The sequence below is a fragment of the Talpa occidentalis genome, unplaced genomic scaffold (genome assembly GCF_014898055.3).
Source record: "Talpa occidentalis isolate TD23 unplaced genomic scaffold, MPIMG_talOcc4v2.1 talOcc4.10, whole genome shotgun sequence".
Lineage (NCBI taxonomy): Eukaryota > Metazoa > Chordata > Mammalia > Eulipotyphla > Talpidae > Talpa > Talpa occidentalis.
The window spans coordinates 9,566,377-9,585,476 of NW_023600993.1; the positions used below are offsets into that span (position 1 = coordinate 9,566,377).

Genomic DNA, 19,100 nt, shown 5'->3' on the forward strand with positions numbered 1-19,100 from the left:
GGGCTGCATGAATAGGGCAGCTGCTTTGTTCCCAAGGGGCGTTAAAGTGCTTGAACCGTTCCTTCTGGAAACACAACCCCTTTTGCAGATGGGGAGATGATATTTAGAGGTTCCAGCCACACCCCTCAGTAGCTGAGAGAATTTCGTCAGCCAACTCCAGACGTGTCAGGTGGGCTGATGTCATTTGCCCGATTTGAGGCCTGGAGCCGAGGTGGCCAGGCATTCCCTGGAGCCCTGAAGACAGTGGGGAGGGTTTCTCTCGGGTTTTTAGGGAAAGGGCAGGAGGATAGATGCCAAATGGTGATTTGGAAAATGAGGCCAAAGCTAGGACTTTGTACACTGCTCAGAGAATAAGATAGTAGTTTATTGAACCAAACTGGCCCCTTTCTGCCCTGACGCAGCTTGGCGGAGAGGGCTTGAAGAGAGACACAGGCTTTCCAACTGGGGCTTTATTTGCTCAACACATACTTGCAGGTCCCTGCTTGGTGCCACTAGGCTGGGCTGTAGCTCTGGGATTCTGCCAGCGGTGAGGTGGATCGGGCTCCTGGCCTCTTGAGCTGACCTCAAAGTGGAAGAGAGAGCCAGGAACTAGACAAGCAAATGAATGCGCGAAACATCAGCAAAGTGATGTGCAGGTAGGGGCCAGTGCAAACAGTGAGGAGCTGTGACCTGTGACATGTAGGGAGGGGCCAGGTCAGAGAGGCCGGAGGGAGGGGGCCACCCTAGCCTTGGCCTGAGCATGAGGAGCAGCCGTGAGCTATCTGGGGTAGAGGACTCCAGGGAGAAGGTGGTACCGCCAAAGACCCTGGGGTGGGAAGAACTGGGTGCTTTTGATGAATGGCTAGAAGAACAACCTGAGGAAGGTTAATGAGCCAGGGATGTGGCCAGAAGCAGCTGTCAAGGGACAGGATGGTTTGTATTCTGAGCCCACTGGCGGCCCACTGGAGACCTGAAAGCTGGGCAGTGATGCGCTCTTATCTACATTTTGTCAGCTTCTGTGTGACTTGGCAATTTACTTCTCTGAATTTCCCTTTCATCTGTAAATAACATAAAGCTTACAATAATTATTAGGATTAGAAATCTTACATGGGGAATTAACAGAGGCACTGACACATAATAAATGCTTAGTAAAATAGCAACTGTGGTTCTGCTCTTCCTCCTCCTCAGCATCTTTTTTTCCGCAGAAATTGGGTGGGTGTGGCTCAAGCAGCCATCCCTGGCCTGAGGCGACTCTGCCCCTCCCCCCACCACCTTGGGTCTTATGCTCAGAATATGAGTCTTGACATTGGAGATTCAGGAATCTAAATGCCTTCTCCCTAGCCCCCCCACCCAGGGTCTGACTCTGACTAGTGAAGAAGCTGGGATGAGCCATAGCTCACATTATTTGTGTTGAAGGGGCCATGGCTCACCGAGGGTTTCCAGGGGTGCCTGGGCACCGGAAGGAATTCTGCTTCCAGCCCCTGAGGCTTTTCCTGCATGGATCTTAGGTGCAGATATAGCTGTTTGTTTTAAAACCTCACCACCTTCGTCATCCATCCATCCATCCATCCATCCATCCATCCATCCATCCATCCATCCATCCATCCATCCAAATAGTATCTGCAGAGGGTCGTCCATGAGCTCAAAACTGCTAGCCATAAAGAAAGAGCAAGAAGTCTGCATCCCTCCCACGCATTCTGACCAGAGGCGTCAGGTGGAAAGCAGCTGCCTCCCTGCAGTAACGGGGTACCTGTACCCAGACAAGAGACTCCTTCCGGGACTGTAAACTTGGAATGGAAGCTCGAGGCTGGCTTTTGAAGGGAGGGGAGGAACATGCCTGATGGAGAGATGGGGAAGACAATAAAGGCCTGTGTGATAAAAACTCCAGAAGCCTGTGCGGGAAAGGGTGTGAAGTAAATTACTCCGCACTAAAAGTGAGAAGAGCTGTGTGTCAGTTAGGGTCCCTCCAACTGCAAGTGACAGAAGACACGGTGACCCCAACAACACAGCCAGTGTTAGGGGGGTCAGGGCTCAAACAATACCACTCGGGCTTGGTATCCTTCCTTCACGGCGCTCTCCTGTGGGTGACCCGTCCTTGGCTTTGGCCAGACTGCGGGGGCCACCCAAGTCTTCCAGCCTCCATGGCTCCAGGCCGGGGAACAGGAAGGTGCTTCTCCTGTCTGCTGCGGCCGGAAGCGAGTCACCTGCCTGCCCCTGAGCCAGTCAGTGGACTCTGATTGGCTTCGGCCTGAGCGGCCATGAAGGAGCTGCCATGTATCCTCCTTCCTCCGGGACCCTCACAGCCCCTCCTCCCATGGTGTAACTGTTATTGTTTGGGTTTTCCAAATGAAGAATTGAAGTTTCTTGGAATGTCTACTTTGCCCAAGATTCAGGCTCCATTCTGTGTGACCCCGAAGTCCAGCATTTTAACAGCATACCCCTTCCACTTTGCTAACACATGTAGCCTGAGACTTAGTCCCTGACGCGTTGTGATGCCACCAAAGCCAAAATGTTCAAGCTGCAGCTCCCTTGGGCCCCTGCCTACCTAACCAGGCTCCCCTCTTGTCCCTGCAGGGCCCTCGTCTTTGTGTCCCATGGAGCCGGAGAGCACTGTGGCCGCTACGATGAGGTGGCCCAGATGCTGGTGGGGCTGGAGATGCTGGTGTTCGCCCACGACCACGGTAAGTACCCCCCAGGGCCGCTGGGGCCAGCCAAGCCCGCGGGGGTGGGGGGTGAGGGGCTGGCCGGTGCCCACGATTTGGCTTCCCTCTTTCTGGTCCCTTTTACCCCCTGCATCCTTTTTCCTCCATTGTTCTCTTCTGATTCCTGCAGTAAAATGGGGAAAAGATATTACCCACGGGGTATTTCTTTTAAAAATGTTTTGTTTTGCCAACAAAAAATATGTGTGACCAGCAGTTTCTCTTGAGTGTGGGGTTGAATGTAGCCTGATCAGAAGAAACCAGAGCCAGACTAAGCTTAGGGAAGAACTTGCCCCAGGCCAGGCAATCCTCGCTCACATTGTTAAAGTGCTTTCTAGACAACGTGGGCCCTGGTTCCTCCCAGGGGGCTTCACAGGGATGTGGGGCAGTGCAGTGCAGTGCAGTGCAAGTGCAGCTTGAGCCCCAGTTAACCATGGAGGGGGGAGGGGTGTTACAAAGCATTTCAAACCAGGAGACTGGCAAAGGTCTCAACCTGCCATACTGGCCACAAGGAAACCCCAAATGCACACTCCGACATACACACAAGCACACAGAGGCACACGCGCCCTCACATATACACATATCCCCTCATGCTTTGTCAAGACACAAAAAGCACAATTACCACGAAAATGCAATATTCATCACCGACGTCAGTTTGTAGCTGCTGCATCATCTTGGTGACATTTCCCATGCTTGGGAAGACTCCCAATTTAGAGCTCTCTTTGCTGACTGTCTTTAAGATGAAGAGTTCCCTGTGATGGAACGTGGTGATTTCTCTACAGCATCAGCGTGGGAATCTATCCCCCTGGCCGAGATCCAGAAACGTTGCTTCCATTTCATCTAATTTGAAGGTAGAAAGTTAAAGTGATGTTGCTGAAAAGAGGGAGGGGGAGCAGTGACAGGGCCCAGGGGCCCTTGTAGCAGGAGGGAGGCATCTCTCCGGGTGGGGCCAGTCTGCAGGGGTGCTTGGCCCATAAAGAACTGCAGGTCTGGCTCATCAAGGGCCCTCTGAAGCTAGATATGTGCAAGTGTCCTCGTAACTGAGAAGGTTGACAAAATTCTTTCTCATTATGGTTGTAATGCTCTTCAGTGCTTTGCAAGTACTCCCAATGATATTCCAGAGGCTGCTTGCGAGATGTTTGAGGAGTATCCTGGTTTTCACTGTAGGGAGGACTGATCATTATTAACCTCGGTGCTTCTCACACTGTGTTGAGGCCTAAGGTGGAAATGGCTTTTATCCTGTTGCGTTTGTCTCCATTCAAATGTGTTGCTTTTATGCATCAGTGTAACCTTTGAACAATATAGGAACATCATCAGATAAAAATTTATCCAGAGATCCTCTACCTTTTTTAAAATTTCATGTTAGACTACTCGGTTTGTTTTTTCAAAAGACCTGCATCAGTACTTGTATTCGCTAACTGAAAGAAATTGGAAGGAGATGTTTGCTTTCTGAGAAAAGGTGAAAATCGAAAATACAGAGTTATGTTGTTTGGCAGTAGGGTCCTAGAGGCAGGGGTGCCCAGGGCGGCAAGGCCCACCCCCATAAGCCTCCTTCCCTGGAACTGCTTTATACCGATTGTGTTTATCACCTCATTGCCACTTTTACTGTATGCTAGTGTTATTTTAGGTTTTGTGTGTTATTTGGTATGATTTGGTAGGCTATTTTCTGGGTCTGAAAACGCTCATAAACTTTTCCATATGAATGAATGGTAACTGCTTCTCCATGTTTTGCTATTTCGACTTATGCGAGGTTTCACAGGTGCCCTCTGCTTTTGTGTATCAGGGGAAACCTGAGTTATGCTAATGCTAAACATCTGCAACCAGAATTTCAAATCTGCTTGGGATCTTGGCATCAGTTACTTTTTCACCAGAAACCTGTGGCCAAATCTGTGGAAGCAAATAACCCATTGTGCCTTATTTACTTTGTCCGACTATGGAATTTTGTATAACAATTTTTTTAAGATTGAGTTATTTATTTATACAAGAACTGGGGTACAATCCAGAGGCGTGGGAGAGTGGGAGGATTCACCAGAGACAGAGCAGGGAACAGAACAGGCAGATTGACGAGATACACTGCAGAGGGGAGCAGTGGGCGAGACAGGAGAGGTCTGCCACGCCATGTGGGTATCTCCCTGGCCGGCGGGGAATCGAACCCGCACTGCAGAGTCTGCGGACAGCTTCACAGTGCTGTGCTCAACTGCCTGTGCCACCTGGGGAGGCCCTGTATAGCAATTTTTAAAGGCTTCTTTTTTTAGGGTAAAGGGAGAAGAGAGGCACCCCACTTCTTGATGTGTCCAGAGTAGCATCTAAAATCGAGGTGTAGCCCTCTGTGACATTCTAAATACACGTTGGAACAGTTGTTTATGTTCACCTGTGTTAAGTGCCTTGATTTCCAACTTTCTCCCAAGGACTCATTGGGAATCTCTCCTCAAGTACCAAAGGCAGGTGCTTTATTGAAGAACAATCCGAGTTGAATGTGTGTGATTTTGTTGTCTGCAGATGCAAGTGGCTGCGACTTAGTGGGAGAAAGCTGGGTGGTTGGGCTGTATCACATGGCCACCCCAGCTGCACGGGAGGGAGAGAAGTAGACGGTGTTAACTGCATATGTGCCGGTCCAAACAAAACAGGGCTCTGTTTTGAGAGAAGTAGTAGTAGCCGTCTCATCCTCTTTCATGCCGCACCTCCAGCTTCGTTACCTAGGAGAGCACTTCTCAGCCATTTCTCCTGTACAACCTTTCTGGGATAACAGCTAACTCACAGTGTCGCCTCTGCATCTTATCCTCCGCTGTGTTCTTTCATAAGAACAGGTTGATGTATCCTGGCCTCACTGATGAGTAGTGATTAAAGTTCCTGGTTATGCATTAGCCTTGGTCAGGTGTCATCCAAGGAGAAATGCATACACGTGAGAACTGGGGCTTAATGGTATGATCTGTCTTCTCCATAGAAGCTAAGTGCACGGCTTTGTGATGGTGTTTATATTCCTCTGCGTTCGCTCTTCTTTTATGGTGGAGCAGCCAGCTCCTGAGAGACGAAGGCTATGTCTTATCGTCTCCTGTGGGAGCTCCCCTCGACCCCTGCAAACTTCTCATCTGTCCTGAGGAGAACAGAGAATAGAAGCATCAGCAGTGTGTGCTGATGAAGGAGATTATGATCCAAGATCAGTCAGACCAGAGATGCTTTAAATACCAACAGTAGACCATCTGCATGAAAGTATCACATCAGCAGGGCACTTTGGGTCTCATTTGTGGGAACAGGAGCTGGCAGTGACCAATGGAGCCCTGAATCTGGTGGCTAGGGGGCGGGGAGTAGGAGGGGTAAGAGGGGACAGCTGTCGAGTAGAGCTTGAAAAGGATGTGGGTGAAGGTCAGAGCAGAGGCGCAGTGAGACCTGAAACTTAGCAGTGTCACAAAGGGCACGGTACCTCAGAGGCAGGCTGAATCCAGGCCTGCAGGACTGGCAAGGAGGCTGGGCCCCCTTGGCAAGTAGCAGTGTGCCAGCGAAGGACAGTGAGAGACACTAATCCTTGAGAGCCTTGGCTTTTGCCCTGGCTGCCTGTTGAAAACACTAGGGAGTCCTGAACAATACTGGTGCTGAGGTCCTGTCCCCACAGCATTGCAGATTTTTTTGGTCTTTGAAAGAAAGACTTTGAAAAGTCTTTCAGGACTTTGAAAATCACTGGGATGATTCTAATGTGCAACAAGGTTGAGAACCCCCATAGTAGGCAAAGGTCATACCAGCAAAAAAGGGTTACCAGGTGTCACATGCCTGTGTCCTGTTTTTGTGAAAGTCTGCACCCCTCCAGGATTTAGCTGGACCCCCAAGGATAGAAGTGAGAACAGAGGGGCAAAGCCCCTGACTGCGGAGCTCAGGGCCCTGTGATGAGTCCCTTTGGGAGCTCGTGGAAGTATGCAAGCAGGAAGGTTGGAAGCAGCCAGCTGGCTTTTTGGAAGCCAGGTTAGCTGCCTGGGTCCCGGGGCCGTGCCCAGAGAGGAAGAGGCGCGGGCCGACAGCAGTGGAAGGGCTGCTGGGATGTGCGAACAGGTGGAAGCACCAGAGGAGGGATTTTCTGAGATGTGCTAAATATAGTCTGGTGGCAACTGGGCTGGTGTTCACGCGGTCCTCGGTCACCAGCTGCTCACAGTGACTCACTGGAAACCCCTCGGCCTTCCTGAGCCAGAGACGGGGGACCCAGGAGGAGGCGGATGGGCTCCCCAGTCCCACCTGGGGTCACTGGGATGGAGAAAGGTCATTGTGGGGGCGGCAGGTGGGGCCCTGCCTAAGCAGCCTCCTGACTGTCCTGAGGCACATTGAAAACAAGCAGCTGGGGCCAGAGACACTGTCTCTTTATTTACAAAGTCTAAAAGAACCACTCTCAACTGATTAACAGTGAATTAATTATCTGCAAATATTTGAGGAAAAGCGCTAAAGGAGTTGTTTTTTTTCCCTCTGACTCTGCTGGGGTATGTGAGAAGAGGAAGTTTGGAGGGAAGCTTTGTGGGCGGCAGTTGAGCGTGGTTCTCTTGGGGAGAGGGGCGGGGGCGCCTACTCAATCACAAGAAGGGGATGCAGGAAATTCTGCAAAAAAAAAAAATGCTTTGTGTGTGTTTTCCACACAGGGAGACAGTTTGAGGCAAGGTCCTTGCTGGAGCCGTTCTAAAATAGATTACCATCAGCTCCAGGGATACATTTTTGTTTGAAATGTTTGAAAAAAATGTGCTAATTTTTCTTGCCTTAGTAAATATGAGAGTGAAAATGATGGAGTGAGTTGCCCCTTGAAGCCTCACTAGTTCTTGAGGGCGCAGTTCTGAGGGTGGGCGATGGGGAATGCACCGCAGGTGCAGGAGGCTAGGCTGGACCCGCATGTCCCCTCAGGGGTGTCTGCGTTCCCTTCCGCCTCCTCCCACTTTGTCCACAGCTAAACAGATCACGCCTTCCATCTTGGGTAGGAATGTCTGACACGCGTTTATTTGTTCATTTCCTTTTTCTAAAATAAAATGAAAACTTCCGTAGGCTTCAGCTTGCTTATCTATGGATGAGGATGATGTCGATGAAATAATAACCGCCGAGGCAGTGGTGATGATGTTACATGTTGGTTATGGGATAAAATGAGAGAAAACAGGATTATCAGATCCTGGCAGGCCTCAGTGGGAAGTTTATGGAAACTCAAATGGCTGGGCCCCACCCCCAGATTTTTGTATTCAGCTTGGCACATTCCAAGAAGAAAAGGGGGTTGGGGTCACCACAGGTGTTTCTCGTGTCAGATTTACTGTATATAAGCCACAGCATAAATGAAGTTAAAATTGGAAATGTAGTATTTGCAATGAATAGATTTAGCATTTCATACAATAGCTACTCTGTAAGCCTACTGTGTGCTGGGTGTGCGAAATGACACAGACCCAAGTAACCCAAGTTACTGCCTCCGGGGACCCCAGTACAACAAAGGAGATGAGGCACACTTTACAAGAATGAATGGAGGAGCCTGGTAGAAGTGGAGAGTGGGGAGAGGCAGAAGGGAGTGCAATCATTGGTAAAATCTTCACAGGACATGGCATCTGTGACCTTGTGCAACTCACTGACCTCACTGAGCCTGTTTCCTCATCTGTAACTGAGTATAGTATCTACCTGGTGAGGATTAAATGAACATGGCAAATGCTGGCACATAGTAGGTACTCAATAAATAACCATGCTGCCCTCGCACCACACGTCGACACTCTTGTCAAGAAGAGAAACTCTTTCTTCAGTTCCCTCAGATTAGTTTCCATCTTTTCTGCCTCCAGTTACTCATACTTGCTATTTTACTCAGTCCAAAGCAATTCAACCCAGCATGGGCCCCCACTTGGAGGGCCTCGCCAGCATAGATACAGCCTCTTTATCAGCCTCTGGGGGCTTCCCTTTGATGTCCAGCTTTTATCCACTGTTGATTTTGCTTTTCAAGGAAATTTGGGAAGTGACTGCTGTGGAAGGCCCACCGAGAGTGTCGCGTTATCCACGTGAGTCAGGCCCTTGGCTGCTCGTTGAACAATGAGCAGGTGCTTCACTGAAGTGACAGAGCGCGTAGTAGCCCTGTGAGGGCCACAGGCATGCCTGTCGTCTGGACCTGCGTCCCCAGTGAGGGCCGGCGGCTTGGAAAGTGGATCCAGGGCCATCTTTTCTGGTTTCCAGGCTGGAGTGCCTAATAATTTGCCACCTGGTTATCTTTCAAAAGGAATTTACCCCAAGGGAGTATTCATTTACTCAAAACTATTCATGTGACCCGAGATGGAAATGTTTAAGGTTTTCTGTGTCTTTGTGTCTCCAGCAGAAGCAGTTTCTGAAGTGTTCACATGAGTCACTTGTTGGAGGAGGAAAAAAAAGTCAAATCACTTACATGTGATGCTGTGTTAAAAAGGAAGCCTGCGTAATTCTAGGGAAAGAAGTTCTTCTCAGCACCATGGATGCTCTTTGCTGTAGTTCAGGAACTGAGAAAAGATATACCTGATAATAATGTACACTTAGGTTGTATTTGGAAGTAGAACAAAAACAGACGAGATATCTGAAAGACCTAGTTTGCGTTAGTTCAACCACCTATTTGCTGGGTGATTCTGGGCCATTTTCCTAACCTCTCTGAATCTCAGTTCACTCATTTACAGCAAGAGAAAAATCAAAGTCTCTATCTGCACCCGTTGGGTCCGTGCAGGGATTAAACGAGATCATCCCCTGGAGTGTCTGACCCACAGCACACATATTGCCTGCGGTGGAGCAACTACTTTCAAGGCTTAGAAAACCTCCTGAGTTTGACACCACACACAGCTTCATGCTACCTGCTTTTCGAAATGAAAGAGCAGGCAATATTGCTTACCTCACAGGGAGAGTTATTCACATTTAATAATGTTTATTGTTCCCCTGACTTTCTCCCTGCTACCCACCAAAGCTTTTCAGACCTTGCCTTGTTTGACCCTCCTGACAGTCTTGAGGTCATTACAGTGATTTTTACAGATGGGGAGAGCCCATGAGCACCCCCACACCTATACCTCTTCTTATCCAAGCAGAGTGAGGTCATTACCATTTTGAGCACTAACTGGGCCATGGCCTTCCTGGACATCCCTCTCCTTCATCTCGGTCCCCCTCACGGACCTGTAACCTAGATGATGGCATTACCTTCTGCAAACAGGGAACAGAGGCAAATGGGTAACCAGGGTTCCCTCTACTTTGAGTCGGCAGACCCAGAGTTGCTTTCGCTGCCCCTCCTGGTGGCTTCTTCTGCAGATGCCAGTCTGCTCTTCTCCCCTGGGCTTAGGAGAGTCCAGTGGGTCTGCTGTGTGACCACATGTTCACCCCACGGCCTTCCTTTACCATGTCAGAGCTGGGTTCTCATACTGGAGGGAGGGGAGAGGACCACTGGCTGGCAGTAGGGTGGTGTTCAGTCCCCTGGGCAAGCAGACTGGAGCTGCCACCTGGCGGGGGTGGGGGCTATAGGGAATCAGAGACCCAGAAGTCAGACACGCAGGTCATCAGGGTGGGGCTCCTAGAAACCAGGGGGAGCACTGGAGATGTCCAGGAGGCAGGAAAATTATAGGAGAGAGGGAGAATGTTGTAAGTCCCTATGGAGAAGGCATTGATGGCTGAGCCTTGAACTAGAGCTGGATGTCTCAGCAGAGCTGGGTGGCAAAGGGCCCCCTGGCCCAGGGAGCAGCCCCAGCAAAGGTGCAGAGGCAAGGGCCAGACTCTTCCTATTTTTCCCTGTCAGAGGCCAGGCCCCACAAGTCATAAGTGTGTCCTCCCTTTAAAGGTGAGAGGCCTGAGCTTTGGGGAAGCAGAAGGCAGGCCACTTGTTAGAAGAGCCACATGGGATCCCTTCACTGTCCAAGACACGTGATCGAGAAGCCACACTCAGGTTGCAATGGCCAAACCCAAGGGCGTGGTGATCCAGTGTGGCTAGAGTTTGGAGGTGACTGTCCAGTTGCCCAGGAAGTGTGCTGCTGAGCTCCAGAGCTTCAGATGACCCGGGCCAGGGCTCCAGAGCAGGTGTAGCTATCAAAAGATTCAGCTTCTGCATTCTCATCATGGTCTTCTAGCAGCTCAGTATTGCCAGTAATAGCCCAGAGTATCTGCAGAGGCCCCGGGTGCATCAGCCGTCTCCTAACATACAGCTCTGTGCAGGTGCTGGATGCCTGGCCGTGCCCATGCCTGGGCTGCAGCCTCCCTGATGGCCTGGCCCTTTCCCGAGCCAGCCGAGGACAGCTTGCAGCCGCAGCTCACATTTCCCGCCTGACAGCTTACCCCACCCCCCCTTCCATTTCCAGCTCTGCAACATCTTTCACTTACTTGAGGATACCGCTTGCTTCTCCCACTGTGTATTTTTAGTTATCTGTTCCTGTGTTTGCTTCCCCTATGAGACTCTTGGCTCCTCCAGCATTGGAACTATGTCTTCTTTTTTCTCTTTATTCCCCGCTGGTATTTCTGCTCAGCTGAGATTCTGGTCACTCACTGAGGGACTGAAGTGAGACATAATGACTATGAAACAAATAAGCTTAGTAGCTCCTGGAGGAGAACAGTCATCAACCCCCACACCCCCGGCCTAGCCACCCCCAGGAGGGGTTGATCTCTGGGAGAGTTTCAGGATAGAGCAGCAAGAGGAGGGATAGGAGTAGGAAGAGGGAAGAAGGGAAGATTGAAGAGACTTCACGGGGGCAGGGGTGGTGTGGCAGAGCTAGACAGGGGAAGAAATGAACACCAACCAGGGAGGGGTTGGCACCCAGTCAGCAGGAGGAAAGATCCAGGCAGACCTTGTGCTTGGACAGCAGACATCCTGCCTGGGGACAGGCCATGAGTTTTGGCCATGACCAGCCCTTTGGGAGAAGACATACTCCTGGGGGTGCTTGGAGGTCATGGGCATTATCTGGAGGCTCCCATTCTGGGCTGAGTCAGGAATGGCCTTGAGTCACCTTCCTGCTCTAGCAGATGCCCTCACTGATGTCTGAAAAATCTGCCCGGCAGACGATATTCACCCCGCAGCCTTTTCTTCTGAGCACACCTGTCGTGTGTTCCTGGGCGCCGGCTCAGTGCACGCAAGCCCAGCAGCCTGCTGAGGGCACAGCAGCACCTGCCCACAGCAGGCTCCATGAGGTCGGCCCTTCCTGCCACACCAGACACCTAAATTTATTTATTTATTTATTTATTTATTTATTTATTTTTAAAGATTTTATTTATTTTTACAAGAACCAGGGTACAGGCCAGATGTGCGGGAGGGTGAGAGGATTCACCAGAGACAGAACAGGGAACAGAACAGGCAGACTGACGGAATACGCTGCTGAGGGGAGCAGCGGGTGAGACAGGCGAGGTCTGCTGTGCCATGTGGGATTCTCGCTGGCTGGCCGGGATCGAACCACGCTGCAGAGGCTGCAGACAGCTTCACAGCACTGCGCTCTACTGCCTGCGCCACCAGGGAGGCCCCAGACACCTAAATTTAAATGATCCTCACCGACTTAGGTAACAATTACCTTGCAAGTTTTTCTGCAAATACTCACTATTTTGCTAAAGACATTTAGGTCGGTAGATCAAGCCCTTCCAGCACACAGGGAAACTGAGGGGGAAGGGAGGGGAGCCACCTGACACGTGTTCAGAGTGAGAGGCAGGTTCTAGAGCATTCGCTGGGATTTGAATCCCAGCTCCCCCACTCACCAGCCATAGGACAGGGACCTGGACCTTACCCCGGGTGCCCCCATGTCCTGTCTGTGAGTTGAAGATGTTAACTGGGGTGCTGGGATGCTGCTGTGCTCCTCTGAGTTACCATCTGAGTTACTTAGCATGGGCCCAGGCTGGAGCAGCACGTCAGAGGTGGTGCCTGTTCTTATAGGCAGACTCATCACCCAAGGTAAATAATGACCATAGTTAACCATCAGTTATGGGTCACCAACAAAGCAGCCACAGCAAGAAACTTGAAAGAAAGGCTCATCTTCTCATTCTAGGGTGTCCAGGGGAGGTGCAGGCTTTGAGGCCCCACCAACAAATGGCAGGTCAGGGCCAGGGCTCCAGGTTCCCAGGACTGAGTCCTTGTGTGTCTCCCACCGCTGCCCTTTCGTAAATCAGCATTCAAAATAACTCTGGCTGCAGATGGTCCAGAAAGTGGAGTGACTTAAAGAAATTTTAACACAGGTAGAGCTGTGGCTGCATTCAGCTTGTCCCCGAGAGGCTGCATGGCTCTGTGGGGGCCTCTCCGATGCCTCCAGCAGCTGTGGGGCCGCCTGGGGAAGGGGGCACTGTCTCTGTTTAGTGAGCCAGAGCCTTTCTGAAGTGGTAGCTCAAACAGCATGTGAACGGGAAATGGCCGGCCCACCGAGAACTAAAAATAAATGGCTGCGATGCTGCCAACTGCCAGGGCACACCAGGAGAACACAGAGCGGGGAGCAGCCCGCGGGCCCTCCTCCAACTGGAAAGGATCCTCGTTATGGCAGGCGAGGTGCTTCATCAGCCTCTGGTGGCAATTTTAAAGCGTACATGTTACCCATCGGCAGAGATAAATAGCCGGCTGCATGCTTGTGACACCCTTCCCGCAGGTTTTCATCACCTTTGCTTCATTTCATTTCCACAAGTGGTTTCCAAGGCAGGTAGAGGGATCTTGTCTTCATTTTACAGATGAGGAAACACGCCAGGAGTGGTAGGACCAGGCCCGGCATTCCAAAGCACAGCTCTGTGAGGCCATGCTCTCTGCAAACTCTCCCCGTCAGTCATAGCAGGAGACATTAAAACGTGACCAGAGGACCCCAGCCTTGCCCTGGTGCAGTGGGATCTAACTGCCAAGCTCCCTGGGGAGCATATTCAGCGCTTGCCTGGGCTTTGAGAACCCTGAGTTCTGAGTGTGAAGGCCTGGCAAATCCATGTCCACGGCGGGAGAGCCATCCAGGGGCCACGGCAGGTAAGTGATTGGGCAGGAAATGCAGGGACCAAGGCAGCCGAGGCAGCCCCAGTGGCCATGCCGTGAGCTCTGAGACAGGCTGAGTGACGGACTTCTCTGGAACTCTGTTCCTCATCTACAAAAGATGAGACCAACAGAACCTGCATCGTGGGTTTTTGTTTTTTTTTTTATAATATGTGGATGCATGGAAAGGGCTTGGGGTGGAGCTTGAAGGCAACGTGCAGTCTGGTCTGTTCCATGGGGGTGGCTGCAGAAGTAGCTTCCTCTGGCGCTCGATGTCTCCTGCTTTCGCCACACAGAAGTTTGGCAGCTGGTGATGGAGGATTTTTCCCTTGGAGAGATACCCTCTCCTTCCCAACAATTCACCCCCACACCGAACCCCAACACAGCAGCTCTAATGAGACACAAAACATGGAGGACATGAGTTTGCCCAGGGAGCAGTCTGACCTGGGGCTTCCTCCCACTCCAGACGTCTCTGCTCAGCCTGGTCAGCCTCCCTGCCCCTGTGGCCCACACTAAGCTCTAAGTCCTCTGCCAGCGGCTGCCTACTGAGGTTTCCCAAAGTCCCCACCAGCTGCTCAGGGAGTAGCTGCTGAATTGCAAGGCACTTGATAGAATCAGTGGTTTCTCTGAGTTTGCCCCAGGTCAGACTCACGAGTTGTGCGTGAATTTGGACCGGAGGATACGCCCTGTTTAAGGAAGATCAGATAGTACTTCCCCACCTGGGGAAATCCATCCTCTGTCCTAGCAGTTTTTTCACATGGATAACCCCCGTTTAATCCTTGTGGCAACAGGGCAAGACAGGCCATGTGCCCCTTGAGGAAGTAAGCTCAGAGCCAGAGTAATTTGCCCAAGGTGGCACCTTCATCAGGACAAAGCCAGAAATGAACCCCCATACTCTCCTTGTTATGAAAAACTGCTTTGGACTGTGGTGCCTCTGAGCAGCCTGAGTTGGAGTGCTGTCCCCAGGCAAGTGGCCCTGGGGTTCCTGCACCATCAACAAGCACCAGAGGGGCTCCAGGAATAGCTCATGACGTGCAGTCTGTCGGGGGTGCAGTGCCAGCTCTTCACCAGGCACCTTCTGCCAAGGCTCTACTCAGAGATGCTCTGACTCCCAAAGGTGGCTCTGGAACCCAGCCAAGGGACTGTTTGGGCTGATTCCAGGAGCAGAAACATGGTCCTTTTACCCCGCAATTCCTTGACTCCCTTGCTGGCAGAGCTAGTGCTGCATGCATCTCTGTGAGCTTTACCCAGAGCTCAGCCCAGGGAGTTCTGTTATGTGACTCTGCTGGGTGGAGGTAGAGGGACTCAAGCTCGGCCTGGCCACTGTTCCTGGCTTTGTGCCTGGGACTTACTTAGTTTACCTCTCTGAGCTCAGTTTTCCCATCTGCATGATGGGTCTGAGGCTTCTCCTAGACACCTTAAACCAAAGGACCCAGCACGCACTCAGCTGCGCACACATCAGACAGCCTTCTCTGTCATGCCGTCAGGCCCCTTTCTTCCATGCAGGAAGCTGAGCCGGCTAGGCAGAGCCTGCCAGCAGAAGACTGTCAGCGAGAGGGTAGGGGCCAGCTGTCTCCTTCCCCAGAGTCATGGAGAAGTGCTAGATCATTTAGGCACCATAATAATAATTATTCCTTTCCCTGTTGTGCAGATGTCACCAGATCGGAAAAAATTGCTTAGAGGGTTTATTCAGTGGAAACTTTTTCTCTTACTAAAAAAGGAGAGGAATCATCCTGGCACTTCATCTGAAAGCCAAAGCGATAGATTCCGAGGGCCCTGGGTGGAGCAAAGGGGGAGTGAGGGGCCTGAGCTGGGAGCGGTGGTGGTGGGGGGGTCCGGGCCAGGTCCCTCCTTGCCAGCTGCCCATGAACCAAGTATCTCAGGTCATCAGGCTCCCTGGACTGGAAGCGTCTCTATAAAGTTATGTCATTGCTGTGAGCTAAAGCCTCTCCAAGCAGGAAAAGGCACAACAGCGAGGGCTTTGTCACACATCTGTGTGGGTACAGGGGCCAGGAGAAGGCTAGAGAGGGAGAGCCACGGGGTGGCAGAGCAGCAGGTGGAGGGCTGCCTGACCTGCGTGTGTCAGCCCCTGCATGGCGATGGGGCTCTTAGAAGGAGCTGTCAGGTCCCCTAGATCGTTCTCACCTGTAAGGATGACATTTACCATTTACAGCTCGTGCATTTCTGCACTTTTTCAGGAGTGAGATTTCTCTTTTAGCAAAAGCTTGTCATTGGCATGATAAATCGACTGTTTTTTTCCCATAAAATATATCTGATTTTTAAAGGCCTTTTTAAAGAGCAGGAGAGAAAATTGTGACTTCTCCCATTCCTCTCCCTCCACGCAACAGACATGTTAAGAAAAGGGATTGGCCTCCTGCCTTCCTGAGCTAGCAGTGGAGTGTGCCAGGAGAACGGGCTGCAGCTTGGGTTATGTAAGGGGGTCAGGCAGACTGGGGTTCACTTTGCTTGGAAAGCTTCTTGTTGTTGATTTTTTGCAAGTTCCTTTACATTTCTGAGTCTCCCTCTCTCCCTCATTCATTGGTTTGTTCATTCAGTCTATAATTTATTGAGCACCTGCCATGGGCTAGGCCTGGTTGTGTGCACAGGAAATCACAGCTGTGAACAAGACAGGAGTCCCTGCCCCTGCAGACTATATGCAGAAATCCATGACTAGGGTGTATGACTGGGAGATAAGTGTCATGGAGGAAAATAAAACAGGGGAGAGGCAGGACAGAACAGTGGGGGTGTGTCATTCGGAGAGGCCTACCTCACTGAGGCCTACCTCACTGAGGTGAGCGAAGACCTGAAGAAGGGGAGGAGGAACCATGCAGGTTTGGGGGGTGGGAACAGCCAGTGCACAGGTCCTGTGGTAGGAGAGTGCCTGGCTTTTGAGGGGAGCAGTCAGGAGGCCAGGGTGCAGTAAGAGGAGGGATGAAACAGGTGACAGGAGCAGCAGTGCAGCGCCCAGTGAGCCTCAGCTTCCTCAGCCGTAAACTAGAAATAAGAACTCACGCCACTAGCATACAGAGCGGATGGGGTGGTATATGTCAAGCACCTACATGGGTGGTAAGTGCTCAGCAAATGTGAGCAAAGGAGCATGCCTTTCCTCCATCAAAAAATGCAACTAATCAGCTTTCCATTCCCAAGGCGTCAGTGATGCGTGACTGAAAGCAGCTGAGACAGGCGAGCTTGGTTTCAGATCTACCCTGGTTGGGGTCAGGGTGTGCTCTCTAGTCAGCAGGTTCCCCGCTCCCATCACATGGTTGTCACAGCTTCTTGAGTTGTCCCCTAGCCTCCTCGGAGGCTTTATCTTTCAGGGAGTTCAATGAAGTTTCTTTCTCTGGTGGAATGAATTCATCTGGGGCATGGTGATACAGTTCCCTCTGGAGCCCACAGCTGGGCACCAAGCTACTCCCAGTTGTCTCTGAAAATGAAGCGTTCTGAAGCTCAGACATAAAACCCTGGAAGCCAGGAGCCATGCCACCGATTGCGTGTGTGTTAGTGTGTGTGTGTGAGATGTGTTAGATACATATTCATGCCCTGGTTATGCCTCGTATAATGTCCAATAAGCAGTAAGATATCAACAATTATTTATAGATTGCTGCCTTCCAGGCTGAATCAGTCAGCCATTGCCACACTAATACTGTATAACAAAGCTCCCCACCCCCAAACTTGTTAAGAAGACGGCTTTGCCTTCCTATGCATCTGAAGGTCAGCTGACTTAGGGAGGCCTTGCTGGGCTTAGCTTCAAGCTTCAGGTTGGGTCTTGTTCTCTCCACGTGCCTCATCCTCCTGGGGCCAGTGGACTAGCTGAGTCATGTTCTTTCCAGGGTGATATAAGGAGTGCCAGAAGACAGTGGAATCACGTGATGCTTTTAAAAGTCTAGGCTCAGACTGGCCCATCATCACTTCTGCCCGTATTCCACTCAGCAAAACAAATCACACGGCCAAGTCCAACATTCACAGCTTGGGAACTTCTGTTCCTCACCTGGTGGGAGGACCCATAATGGCATGGCAAAGAGCATGGATGGAGGAAATCTCCCTAGAAAAAGACCCAGGGTCCATCACTTTACTGACCTAGATCTAGGTCACCAGGGTCAAACCCCAGGTGATTTTAAATAATACATGAGCAATCCCTTTGTGTTTTTAAGATAGATATTTATGATTTCTTTATTAGTTAGAAATTAAATTTGGCTGTTGGACTAGGGATTTATCATAACACTGGATTGAAAAAGAAGAAAATGTATTTCTGTCTCACTGAAAAGAAGACTGGAGATATTCCAAGCCTGTGTTCTACAATGTAGGTATTATTATCATTCAGGTCTGGTGAGGCCAACCCACCAGGCGATGCCTGCCATTGAAAAGATAATTTGTTACTCGGCTCCCCAGAGGGGAGGGCATATCTCACCATGCAGGACCACACAGAAGCACCTCGGGAGACAGCGGGAGGGAGGGAACTGTGGACAAGAGCCTTTCATGGGAAGGAATGAGGCAGGGTCAGCAGGTGTGAGGGTGGCTAGTGTGGACCCTTTGGGAAGATTCTGGGATGTAGGGCTCGTCTGCTCCGTGGCCCTGGGGTGATTAGGGCGGGGCCTATTGGCCTGGAGTGTGAGAGCTCTTAGAGATAAGCCAGTTGTTTGTTATTCTCCAGAAATTGGCCAGCCGCAGGAGAGGTGGTTTCCCCAGGACCAGTAAGGACCCACCCAGATGTCAAAATACCGGGGGAAAAAATGCTTAATGCAGCCTGGGATGGTAGCTCCAGTATGTTTTCAAGAAGCCAGCTTTATTCTGACTGCTCTGCCACCTCTGTAGCATCAACTTCAGGTTTCTCTCTTGGTCCAAGACGGCTGCTAGAGTCCCAGCCATCCCATCTTATCGATATTTTAGACATCAGAAATGATGCCTATCTTCTTTTGTTTTAAAAAGATTTATTTATTTATGCATACAAGAACTGGGGTGTAAGCCAGAAGTGCAGAGGTGAGAGGATTCACCAGAGAGAGTGGGGAGCAGAACAGGCAGATCCACTGAACTACACTCCTGAGGGGAGCAACAGGCGAGGCAGGAGAGGTCTGCTGTGTCATGTAGGTCAGCTCCCTGGCCGGCTGGGCATCGAACTCATGCTCACGTGTCTGGCGAGAGCTTGGTGGTGCTGTCTTTAACCCCTGCGCCACCAGGGAGGCCCCCCATCTTCTTTTTATGATGCTTTCTGGGAATTCCATTAACTTCCTTCTACATCTTGATGGCTAGAAGTTAGTCACGCGGTCATGCCTGATGCAGGGAAGCTGGCAGTTGGAGTGCTTCAGCTGGGTACATTGCCAATCGGAGTAAAGTCAGCTCTACTGGTTTACTTACAGATTTTATTACTAAAAAGAAGGGAAAGCATGGATATTGGGTAGGCAAATAGCAGCCTCTGCCACTTAGTTGATGGGAAGTGAAAGGGTTTCCGTTAACCGTAGTTCTAAAAATCATCTCTGATCTTTATGGCATGAGGCGAAAAGGGAGCCATATAATAAAGAAATAGATGA

General features: G+C 50.8%; 1 protein-coding gene across 5 annotated transcripts in view; it reads left to right on the top strand.

Annotated features, from left to right (window-relative positions):
* MGLL (monoglyceride lipase) overlaps positions 1-19,100 on the top strand; it is a 164,639-nt gene that overhangs the window by 100,559 nt on the left and 44,980 nt on the right. For all 5 annotated transcript variants that reach the window (XM_037524209.2, XM_037524218.2, XM_054687723.1 and 2 more), the window contains one exon: positions 2,554-2,660. In XM_037524209.2, the coding sequence (XP_037380106.1) occupies positions 2,554-2,660 (107 nt within the window). The remainder of the gene's footprint in view (positions 1-2,553; positions 2,661-19,100) is intronic.